This window comes from Stegodyphus dumicola, chromosome X1 (assembly GCF_044657685.1).
Source record: "Stegodyphus dumicola isolate Sdum_Otavi_A_Nest chromosome X1, ASM4465768v1".
NCBI lineage: Eukaryota > Metazoa > Arthropoda > Arachnida > Araneae > Eresidae > Stegodyphus > Stegodyphus dumicola.
Genome location: NC_140780.1, coordinates 114,391,345 through 114,403,938, shown reverse-complemented (window position 1 = coordinate 114,403,938; position 12,594 = coordinate 114,391,345). Strand labels below are relative to the sequence as shown.

At 34.0% G+C, this 12,594-nt stretch overlaps 1 protein-coding gene across 2 annotated transcripts in view; it reads left to right on the top strand.

Annotated features, from left to right (window-relative positions):
- Positions 1-12,116, top strand: part of LOC118196184 (platelet-derived growth factor subunit B-like) — a 55,441-nt gene extending 43,325 nt beyond the window's left edge. Inside the window, exons 7-8 of one of the 2 annotated variants that reach the window (XM_035367603.2) lie at positions 7,435-7,736; positions 12,000-12,116. In XM_035367603.2, the coding sequence (XP_035223494.1) occupies positions 7,435-7,736; positions 12,000-12,015 (318 nt within the window). In that variant the 3' untranslated portion in view covers positions 12,016-12,116. Of the gene's footprint in view, positions 1-7,434; positions 7,737-8,211; positions 8,367-11,999 lie in introns of those variants that run through there. The other variant, XM_085807988.1, reaches the window with a different exon arrangement.
- The last annotated feature ends 478 nt before the right edge of the window (positions 12,117-12,594 follow it).

The following is a 12,594-nucleotide window of genomic DNA, read 5'->3' as shown; positions in this document are numbered from 1 at the left end:
GCCCTCGAATCATTCGAGTAATGTCAGCTAGCAAAGATTAAGCTGATTCAAGTAAATCAAAAAAACTGGCAGAATGGTGTTGAAATGCTCGTCAGTCACTTCGTAAAGTTCACTGCTCAATGCAAGGTACATTAACTAATCTGCATCCTGGTAATTATAACCATCCATACGTTTATTTCGGTACCCTCTACCTTTACTAATCATCTTGAATATAAGATAACTTAAACGGAATATAAGGCAATGACTTCCACTATTCATAACTTCAGAGGATAAACTGCAATAATTTGCAAAATGAGACTTTGTACAACTACACTCTATAATAAAAAGTCGACGTACCAAGAAGGAATTATCCGATTGCTTTGAAATTTTGTACGCATAAATGTTTTGACCAAATATGCAAATGATTAAAATTTGGTGTCCAATGAATGAATAGTGCGATCTCCAGCGCATCGGAATTGCGCATTCAGCAGATGCATATAAAGTGCTGTTCTTGAACTGTTGTTAAAAATTTCTGTTGCATTGCGATTTAGGATACCTTTCAACGACTGGAAAAAATGCCTTGCCGCAGGATTCGAGCTCATTACGAGCAGCTGTCAGAGTTTGAAAGATCTCGTATCATTAGATTGAAAGAGGCAGGTTGGGCAAATCGGAGAATCGCGCGTCATACGAGACTAAGCGATGCGGCGATTAGAAGATGCTGGCAAGAATGGGTGGACAAAGCCAGATTTCAACGTCAAGATGGTAGCGGTCGACCTAGGGCCACAATAGATCGGGACGACATTGTCAAATCAGCTGTCACAACGTCTGATTCCTCGCTATCAAAAATCAGACGTGTGACCCGCACAAGAGTGTCCATCATGACCATTCACAGACGCCTGATAGAGAGAAATCTACGCTCTTACCGACCGTTACGCCACCTTCCATTCACGCCTGCACATTGTCGAGACAGATGACAGTGGGGCTTCAGGTTTTTAACAAACCAGACAAAAAGCTCTTAAGAAAGTCCACCTTCATCCTGGAAGGAAAGAAAATTAGAATTACCCAAGTCCTGAAGTATCCACATAGATAACCAACTTAATTTTATGTATCATCTCACGGAGACTCAGAAGAAGACAATTCAAACTGCTAATAATTTCAAAAAAATGCAAGGCAGGAACTGGGGACTTCGTCCTCACATTCAAAATATTTTATTTACAACAGTAATATCGAACATAGTTAATTATGGGGCTGCAATCTGGACGGAGACTATGACAGAAAGGAAGAAAAGGAAACTTTTCGCCATACAGAGACCTTTTCTCCTGAGCATCTTTGCAGATGCTTAGGAGAACTACAGCGAATTACTCTATACCTATAGAACTACAGCGAATTACTCTTTATGCATTCTCACTGGGATACCTCCCCTTTATTTAATTGCGACGAAGGATTCAATAAAAGCCAAAGTACTCCAGTTGAAAGAAGATGCTTACCTGAACGGCACCACCTTTTATGCCTCAAAATATGAGTCTCCAGGCATACCATTGACTTACCATACTAAAAAGTATTGTAATTTAATAATCAATACATACGCATCAGCAATCAATAGTCAAGAATGTCCAAGAGCATTTACAGACGGTTCTAAAATTCATGGAGAAGTGGGCGCAACGTTAATAATCTATTCATCTTTCTCTGTTCCAACAATATGGCAAGGAAAATTATCTCCAGAAAATTCTGTTTATCAAGCTGAGCTGTCAGCAATTCAATCTGCAGTAAATAAAGCCATATCAAATAATTTCAAGACAATGGCAACCTATTCAGACAGCCAATCTGCATTATATGCCCTGAAGGACAAAAACAATAAGAACCAACTGGTTCAGGATATTCAAAATACAATAAGCGCCCATCCAGAAATCCAGTTTTTCCTGAATTAGGTGAAAGACCACAACGGGAACGACGGCAACGAGGCAGCTGACCTCCTTGCAAAGTATGCATCGACTAACATCAACAGTGAGGTGATTCATGTCCCGTGCCCCATGTCCAATATAAAATTTACACTGAATGCAATTGTCGACTCAAAGTGGCAAGAAGAATGGGATTCTGCATTGCAAGGCAGAAGAGTCCACGATTTTTTCCCAAGAACTGACAAAGAGGCACGGCACTATGACCATGTTCTGAATCAGTATATCATGGGGCATGGTCCTTTCCCCACCCACTTCCATGACAGAGGCATGTGCCCCACGGATCTCTGCATATGTGGCGAAAGGGGTGACCCTGATCATTACATTTTTTACTGTAATCTAACAGACGGTAAGCATCTGATTAAACCTAACCATCTAATAAGATTTAAGAAATACGCAATAAAGAACAGGCACCTTAGAGCCAAAATCAGAGACGTTCTTATGTATATCCAAGGACTCGGACTGGATATTTGTTATTTCTAGTGCTTATTCATCTCTATATATTACTAAAATATATTTATTTAATTTTTTTAATTTATTGTTCGAATAATTTCATTTTTCTATGCAATGCTGATGGACGGGATCTCCAAAGTCTTGCTTATTACACCTTTCGCCTTAGAAAGGACATTTATTCATACATTTAGACTTTTGGAAGCATCAGTTGTTGAACTTTTCAAGGACAGTCTTTTCTCAGTATGATTTGTGTACACTATTAATACCAGAAATCAAATAGCTCCTAAAGTCCTCTCAAGGGAAGGGGTTGATTGTAAAAAAGAGGGGCATGAGATACACGGACCCCCCGGGGTGTTCTCCCTCAAAATTGGGGTAGAAAGTTTAACAGTTAGCTAGGTTCAGCAGTACCTCAATTAGCTGGGGTACTACGGAGGTGCTGGCCTACTTCTACCTGTACCTGTACCTGTACCTGTCTGATCATCAAAGACGTGTCTGGAGATGCGCAGAGCAGCGTATCGATCCTTCTTTCACTACTGCATGCCACACAGTCCCTTAACCAGAAGTTATGGTCAGGGGAGCAATTTCCCTTGATAGCCGGACCCCTTTGGTCGTCATTCAAGCCACACTTTACAGCACAGCGGTACGTCGACGACATTGAGACCTGTGTTCCTACTTTTCATTTTGCAGTACCCTGGCCTTATTTTTCAGCAAGATAATGCCAGATCTCATACGGAAGGGAATGAGACTATTCGCCGTGGCCATTTCGCCGTCGGGACGTTTCGTCGGCAAGACATATTTTTCTTTACACGACTGTATTATAACTTGCTGTATTATATTAAATTGATTTAAATTATTAACTCTGGTCAGTTTAATAATTTAATTTAATAAACATTTTATATAAAATAATATATAAATTTTTTATGTACTATTTTATACAAATACACCGTTACACATGACATATTAATTTTAAAAGGTAAGGTGCTGACAAAATTCCAAAGTAATTCCGTTTTCCATTCAGATAGCATAAAAATGAGAATTTCCTGCTTTGTATGAGGGAGTTCTCTGAACTAGCCGATTAAACTTTCAAGAAGTTTTGACGAATCATGTAAATATTGTACCCGCATAATTTTAAAATCGATAATATAACTTCTGTTATATCAGAAGTTTAGCCCCAGTTCTCTTTGATACTGACATAATTTTCCAACTAACTATGTGTAATTTCTTTATATCTCATACTTGCAAATAACTATATATATTAATTCAGAGGTCAAACAACAAAAATCAGCATTACATTTTCAAAATTTTCACAGGACTAGTTTCGATGATTTTACCGAACCACCATCCTCAGCTGCAAAACCGCAAATGAACAAGATAGAAAATAATGATTAGATAAGATAAGAAAGCCTGGGCAAGAATAAGCAAGTGGCGCGATCTGTTAGTGAAACCAGAACTAAAACATAATTTCTTTAAAGGCCGAAGGCAAAGATGGATTGGAATTAGGATCGTTAACTAGAACAGAAAGATTGTTTTGAATGTGAATTTTGATTTTGAAGTTTTATTCTCCCATCAATAAAATTCCAAGTTCCATACTCAAGGACCCCGATCCGGATGCATATTTCACAAGTGCACATCTGTGTAGCCACCGAGGGAGTGGCTTCTAGGATGGACCAATGAGCATCCAGTAATATTTCTGTCATGTCACATGACCTTTCGTTAAGCAAGATGGTTGAAAATATTCTGCTACGCAATTTTCTGTACAAAGTAATTAAAGCATCGTCGATTGCTCCTGAAACTTTTCATTGCGAAGTTAGATCAAATATAGAAAATTATGAAGATTTCACTACCTGGTTGAAATAAACACATGTCGGATACTTCGCAAACATATCGATGAGAAATATTACTTAATAAGTGGTAAATAAGATGAAGAAAGGAATATGTGATAAACATCTGAGCCCAAATGCAATCTTTACATAAAACTATGCGTATAAGAAAAATATTTACACCAATTACATATGTAAATAGAAGTCAGCACTTTTTATTTCAGTCTATATGAAAGAGATGTTCTATAATAATAACCAATGCAGAATTTTATTCAAAGTGAACTTTACTAATTTGCATTCCTATACATTTAGTGTGTTAAATTTCACATTTAATAAACGCTCATTCTTAAATGTGATGTCTACACAAGAAATACTCATCAAACAGAGTGAATTTATCTTATTCACAACGAATATATTCAATTTATTGACATATAATTTTTCATGTTAGCAATGGATATAATCAGATCATATTTATTCTGAAGCTTTCACTTTAAAAATCAAAAGAATACAAGCACTGAAATAAGAAAACACTAGATTCATTGTAACCCTTTCAGTCATTCTCAGCTGAGTTAAAAAATATACACTTGAATTCTCTTAATCCACATAATATGCCGTGAACATCAATCCAAATATTAATAAGTGATAAAAATCGCGAAAGTGAAATGTCAGCGATTAATTAAACTCAGAAAACGAAGGTATTATAGGATTTCTACTATTATGCCATATATTTATAACTACGAAACAAATGCAAATTAAAACCTAAACAACATATGCTCACATGCACGAAGATTTAGGCGTCACAAGAGCAATAGCAGCTCATTGGTCCATTTTCGATACCCCTCCCCCAGTGGCTACGCTGATGTGCACTTGTGAAATATGCGATCCGGATATGAATTCCTGGGGTATTTATAGGATTCCTTGCCAGTGTGGTTTAATTTACACTGGCCAAACTGAGCGAGCCTTAAAATTTCGCGTCAAGGAACATGAGGCATATGTTAGGAAAAAGGAAACACAGAAGTCTTCTGTTGCTCAACATTGTTGGTCCGAAAATCACACTTTCAATTTTTCTGCTGCCAAAATTATTCAAAAAACATCTTGCATTGGAGAACTGGATTTTCTAGAGGCATTTCCCATTCTTATCTAATCATTATTTCCTATCTTGTTCATTTGCGGTTTTGCAGCTGAGGATGGTGGTTCGATAAAACCATTGAAACTAGTCCTGTGAAAATTTTGAAAATATAACGCTGATTTTTGTTGTTTGACTTCTGAATTAGTATTTGCTCGGCGTGTTATTATGTCTTAACTATATATATATTAAAAGCAACCTTTATTAAGTATGTAAAAGGTAAACAGAATTATTAAACTAAATAAATTTAATACGAATATAATACGACAAGATAAAATACAGTCATGTAAAGAAAAATATGTCTTGACGGCGAAACGGCGCCGACGAAAAGTCCTAGACCCGCACGGCACGTGTTGCTATGAATTGTCTTACAGCTTGTCAAACACGTTCTTGGCCAGCCAGATCGCCATATCTCTTTCCCATTGAGCATGTTTGGTATATGATCGAAGGCGACTGCATCTAACAAGGAATGCTGATGACTTAGCCCGGCAATTGGAGCAAATTTGGCAAGAAATACCGCAGGAGACCATCCGAGAGCGTTATCAGTCTATGCCGCGCCGTGTGGCACCTTGCATCCAGGCTACAGTGAGTCAACACCTGATTGAGCTCGTTACTTTGTAACTATGTAACTCTGAAATAAATCATTCAACTGTTCTGAAATTTTAAATCTCTTCTGTAATCTTATCCACCAATTTCTGTCTCCAGGGGACAACTCCTTCTTGGTGCGTCTATTTTTTTTTTTTTTTTTTTTTTTTTTTAATATAAAGTGTGTTGGTTTGATTTAAGACTACTGAAATGATGAAAGAATTCTTAAAATGCAGCAGATCCTGAGAGAAAATTTGTCTTTGGTAACTAAAATTTTTATTTCCTTTTTGTTTCTTCGTTTTTATATCATCTATAGAAATTCGACAGTTAATTTTAACAGGGCGGCATTTTTTCTTCTTTAGTGTCAGCTTTAAGTTCAATAGATTGCAGTTTTGCTGAAACAATAAGAAATCGTTTTCGATAAATGGTGAAATTCTTTGAAAAAGAATATTGCGTAGAGATCTACTAATGCTTTTCTTCATTACGAAGAATATAACATTAAAAAAATTTAACTGCTAAATCGATGGGGGAAAAAAAAGTGAAAATATGTAAATTTAATTATATTCGACGAGGCAGAACTCTTTATTGAGATTTTACGAAATATGAAAGTGTGTCCATTGTTAAGAATTTATTTCATAATTTTGTTTCGATTATCTGTAGCATATTAGCAGCTCTTGTTTTTACTGTTACGTATTTTTAGATGAGTAGATTCGTGTACAATTTTTGAGCAAAACTTCAAGTTTAAGGTTGGAAAACCTTCCTTGTGAGTGCTAAAATTTCGGGAGAAATGAGAAACAAAAAACTGAGTGGCAATAGTCTCTTCTCCAGTGCCATCAAAGCTATCAGATTTGAAATCCTTATAGGCTAGGTGTAAATCCTACATGATTGCAGTTCACACTCCAGCTGTTTCCATAGAAAATAATACTGCATTCCCTGAATATCATCAGTTCGTAAATCTTGTACATTTTACTAATAGTTTTATTAAAAATAATGCAGATGCCGTGATTTTTCTTCATTCGTTTTTGCCAGAACGCAACGGCTTGTAAAGTGAATAATATGAAATTATATGTAGGTTGGTTAATTCGGTTTTAATGGCACAAAACCGGAACTTTATACGAAAATACAGCACACTCAAGTAAAACACTAAAAGTAATATTGAACTGCTAAAGTTAGTCATTAACTCTGTACACCAGTAAAATATTTCAATGCATGACAAAAAGCCATTTTTTTTTCAAAATGTTTTATTTTGATTGATATTAATATTAGAAAAAAACGTAAAACAAGGAAAAGCATAAAACCTTCACTCCTTACGGAAAGAATAAGTAATTCATACCCAGTTTCAACAGAAAATTAAATGCAGTGAAAGTAAAATAATTAACTTTTCATTGTTTTAAAATGAATTAAACTTAAACTGCTCACTTTTAAACGCTCAGTTGTTTACAGAATTTTTTTAGCTTATACTATGTAAAATTTCTTCAATGTGTTATATAATGTCATATGGCTAATTATATTTCAGATTCCATTCTTCACTTTCACTCCTTCAGACACACTACGAACTTTTGAAATGCGCGGTACTCGTATCTTTACCTTGGAACAACATGATAGATGTGGATGTGATTGCACGGAATTGGAAAAGGATTGCACACCTAATGTACACGAATACCGAAATCAAGAATGCAGATGTGTCTGTAAAAATCTGGACCAACAAGTTGCATGCCAAGGTTATTCTAAAATTTGGAACAACAGAAACTGTTCATGTGAATGCCGACATAGTTTAACATGCTCAACAGGATTTTATTTTAATTCTGAAACCTGCAGGTAAATACTGATATATAAATTCGTCTTTACAATACCTCCTTAATTCAGAGTCATCTAACGTAATCAATGGTATACCAACTGTTAATAATAAAAAATTAGAACTGTGATAAACAGAGTTTTTAATAAATAAAGGTTTTAGCTTTCCAGTCATTAGAGATGTACACCGCAGGGGACGGAAAAAAAAAAAAAAAAAACGTTGTACATCTCCCGTTCTACTGGGCCGATTGGCAAAATTCAAATTGCTTTTTTTAATGTCTCAAAAGCGCGATTTAGGATATATATTAGAGTTATATATAGATCTATTCTAACATAGGTATTTTGACACAAAATCGGATTTTTTCTGAAATAACATACAATTTTTTCCATATTTCTATTCCACGACTCAAATTCTACGACTAAATATGAAATTTTGTAAAATTTGGTGCAAAATTTACAGAGAAATTCACAAATTTATGTTGGCGCTTTTTTTTTTCAGTTTGAGCCTAGAATATCAAGAATCATTTCAGTTTGAGCCAAGAATACCAAGAATATTAAGAAAATAGGTTGCCATATATTAAGAAGTTCGCCCACTTGGCCAACTTCTTAATATATGGCAACCTATTTTTCTTTTCGCATCGTGGAAAAGGTGACAATCGTTCCCTTTTTTCAAATAATGTTCTTTATATTATATTTTAATTATAATTGTTATTATTTTAAGTATTTTTTTTTCGAATTTCATTTTAATTGTTTAAGTTGCATGGTTACTTTCGAATAACTGTTTTAAAAATTTCTATTTACTCATTTGAACTACGTAGTTTAAATAAAAGGTGCATCGATTATTTTTTTTTTTTTTCAAATAGTTTTCTTTATAATTTATTTTTGGTATAATTATTATTTTAGGTAATTTTTAAATTTTTGGATTTTTATTTTAATTGTTTGTGTTGCATTGTCTCTTCAGATAATTGTTTTAAAAGTTTCCATTTATTCCTTCGAACTGAGCAATTTAAATATATTTATTAATATAAATTTTCCAGAATTTGATTTTATTTATTTGAATTACGTTTCTTTCGGAAGAATACTTTGTGACCCAGACTACGATGCATTTGAAAACTGTATATATTAAAAGAGAAAATACAATAAAGCACAGTTAACACGTCTTTCAATGTTCCATTCAGAAAAGATATATTAAATGAGAAAGATGTATAACCGACATTTTAACTTAGGATGACTTGCATTTATTGCTTTAAACAGCTTTACATAATTTAAACAGCTTTACACATTGCTTTACACAATTTTATCATCCTACATTTAGTTTCTTAAAATGTTATTCATATTTTAGTTAAATATTTTGTGTTTGAAATCACAAGAATCAAATATCATAAGATTTAAATGTTTTAAATTTTTAAAAAAATACTAAATTTTATGCAAAAAATTATTTTTTTCTTCTTAATGGCTTACTCTTTTTCTTCAGGCATTCTGCAAGTATACTCAAAAGCATCCAACATTTCGAAACATCTTGGTATTTCTGACGCCAAATTCCCCTTCAAATTTTTGCTTACTTTTCTCCCTAATTTTCTTCTTTCCTTCTACATTTATTTTCAGTGCTCATAGAAGAAAATTAAGATTTTTCGATTGTTACATTTCCATAAATTTTGCATTCTTGTCAAATTTTTTAAAATATCAATTACATCAATTGTGTTTCAGCTGAAGCCAGCTTTTAATTTTCTAGGCATTTTAACTATAAATAAAGTTTAAAGCAAAGTCCAGAGGATAAATATTTTAACTAAAAGATTTTTTGCTAAATGACAAAGAAATAAAACAGTCCAGCAGTGTTTATTCTGTACCACCGAGAAACCCGATTATTATATCGGCTGCAAAACAATCTAAATCATATTAAAAATCATGTTTTTTATACGAGAGAAAATTAGCTACTTAAAACATTCTTTCTAAGAGGATTAACATAAAAATTTATATATATATATGTTACCGTGAAAGACCGAAACTGGAGAATGTCGACTTTCACCGGAGAATGTCAACATTCACCAAATACGTCAGTGAAAGATCGAATATTTCTTTACATTCTTGTACATTCGGACCCTCACCGATGTATGTCGACAATCACAGATATGCTCTGGTGTAGGTCGAAAAGAGAGGAGTATATGTACACGCTGCCATTCCAAAAGGAAGTGTTAATACAAACCACAAATAAATGCAGTTGTAAAAGCAAGGGCCTCTTGTGCAATTCAAAGTGTCATAATAGGTTAAATTGTTGCAATAAATAAGATTTGAATCACATAATTTGGTAAGTTTATAACTCCTATTATTTTCCTTTCTCATTTTGAATGTACTGTGTGTTTTAAGTTCTTATATTCTTAAGTTCTTATTCTGAGTCTCAAGTGCGTTTTTTCGCGAATGAATTACGGAGAAGGAAATATAATATTCTTATATGTTCAACATTCACCATTAGTACATAGTGAATGTCGACATTCACCGGTGTAAGTCAGAAAATAAGAGTATTTGGAAAGTATTTCGGACATACACCAAGAGACTATGTGAATGTTGACATTCACCGGTGAAAGTCGATATTCTCCAGATTTCGGTGTTTCACCGTAACATATATATATATTTTTTTAAAGCTGTTGCTTTTCGCATCTTTCTGTTGCTGCTGAACGGTTCATATCCCGGGAAACTGTGTTGGGTCAACTGCATGAAGGTGGACGGTACGCCCGATCAACCTGTGGTTTGTATTTTGTTCTCATCGCATGTCAGAGGACTTTTCAATTGGGCCCGTGAACATCGCAGAATGACAACAGAGCAGTGGGGGCAAAATAGACCAAAAAAAATTAAAACATGCACTGAAATGGAAATTTAAATTAAAATATTCAACCAGAGTAGAAGTGCAAAAGCATTTTTAGAGTCAGTTCTTATTCACAATTTTCTATTTTCAATATTCCATCCGCTTTTTGAAGGAAATAGTGCATTTTAATAAAAAGCAATACTGGAACATTTAAAGCCTACTTTTTTTAATGCACCTAGGCAGCATTAAAAAAGGTAAATATTTGGGCTGTTCTGGAGACTCAATTTGCTCCTGATGCTAAGAAGCAGCGTCAGGTTATCGCACATCGTGCCCTAAGCCTTTACATTTCAATAGTTGCATATTTTCTCCTCGACTGTGGAAGTTGGCCGAGTCTTGCCAAACTTGCGGCAACGAGATTTGAAGGTAAATTCTCCCTTTGTTTATTTGCATAATCACCAGATACATATTAAGCATAAATATTAAACTTGTGCCAATCATTTTGGCAGAGCTTGGAAGGAACAGTTCACTTTTATTTAATTAGAAAATTTGCAGATGAACTGGTTTCAGGGCTGGAAAAGCATTTTAGTTGCCCTAACCAACTAAAAGATTTTAGTGACCCCACATAATACATTTACAGTTTAAGACTGTTTTTCCAAATTTCTTCTCGCTCGGTCTTCGTTTAGCTCTACCTCACATTCCATGATTAACAATGAAAGTTTTTTGTGGTGCCCCCCAACCTTAATGCCTTAAGCACCTGCTTATTTTGCTAAATGTTTAATCCAGCTCTGACTGGCTTATGCGAAACACTGGTAATTCCGACTTAGGTTTGATTCCAAGCGAATGGGAGTTTTCCCCATGTGTTACGTGTATACCAGCCAGTTTTCCTTAGAAAGTCCTCCACGAAGGCATCTCTTCCCTTAGGGAAATAACCCTAGTGTGCTTTCCCGTAATCAACTAAACTTGAATGGCTTATCGAGGATTAATAAGGTTTGCCTAAAAGCAAGGCGAAGATCCAATGAATGCGTTGCGATATTTCGTTTACCCATTTTTGGCACTAAATCGCACATTTTGGCGAGTTTCGTTTGTTGAAAATGATTAACAAGAAAGTAGTACTTGATGCCACAATTTCAAACTCGGGTAAAATTTTCTTTAAAGTCCTAGTTGGAAAGCACTCTTTACACATCAGCATTTACATTACTTTAGAAGAGTATTTCTTTCATATTTTTCTCTTTCTGCTTTTCACAGTGCAATTTTTCTCCATTAGTTGCCTTAAACTTGCTTTTTTTTTTCCCCATATTGTAAAGAAACCTATCTTTAAAAATATGCAAAATTTTATTAAAACACAAAATACAAATGGAAAATCTTTTTGTTTATTAAAATTAATTTTTGTTGTGAAGTGTAATTTCCGATATTTAAAATATACACTATCTCGGTATATTTTGTAGTAACAAATTTCTTAATTTTCAAGGCATTTATTTCTCTTACAGATGTGAAGAAATATGAAATACTTTGAGGGAAGAAAGCGTCGACGTTTCGTTAAAAAATGTTTTTAAATGGATCATCACATCTTCAACAGATAAATAATAAAATCATATAATTTCATAGCCATGCACTTGGTCCCTTCCTTAAGAAAGAATTGGGAATATAAAACGAAAGAATTGGGAATATAACGTAATTTGTAAACTCTAAACATAAATTTCCATCTAGTTTTAATATAGTAGATAACACATGGCACAACTCTTCTGCAAGATAAAGTATTTACATATTCAACAATATCAATTTCAATTGCTCTTCAAGGAATCTCGAAACAATGTTAGAGTAGCATGTGATAATATGAAAACATTAAACATCAGCTGAATATATAGATTCTAGTTTTCCAAACATATTTCTTATTCTTTTTAATTATATGTAAAATAACTAAATTTCGTCTCTCAGTGACTTTTACAGCTTTTTTTACACAACTAAATCTTCTTTATCAATGATTCTGAATTGTTTTTGTTCTATTTCCCTTTTACACTATATGCCAAAAAAAAAAAAATTTCACTTCTCATCCACAGATTTCTTTATGTCAAGTAATGTATA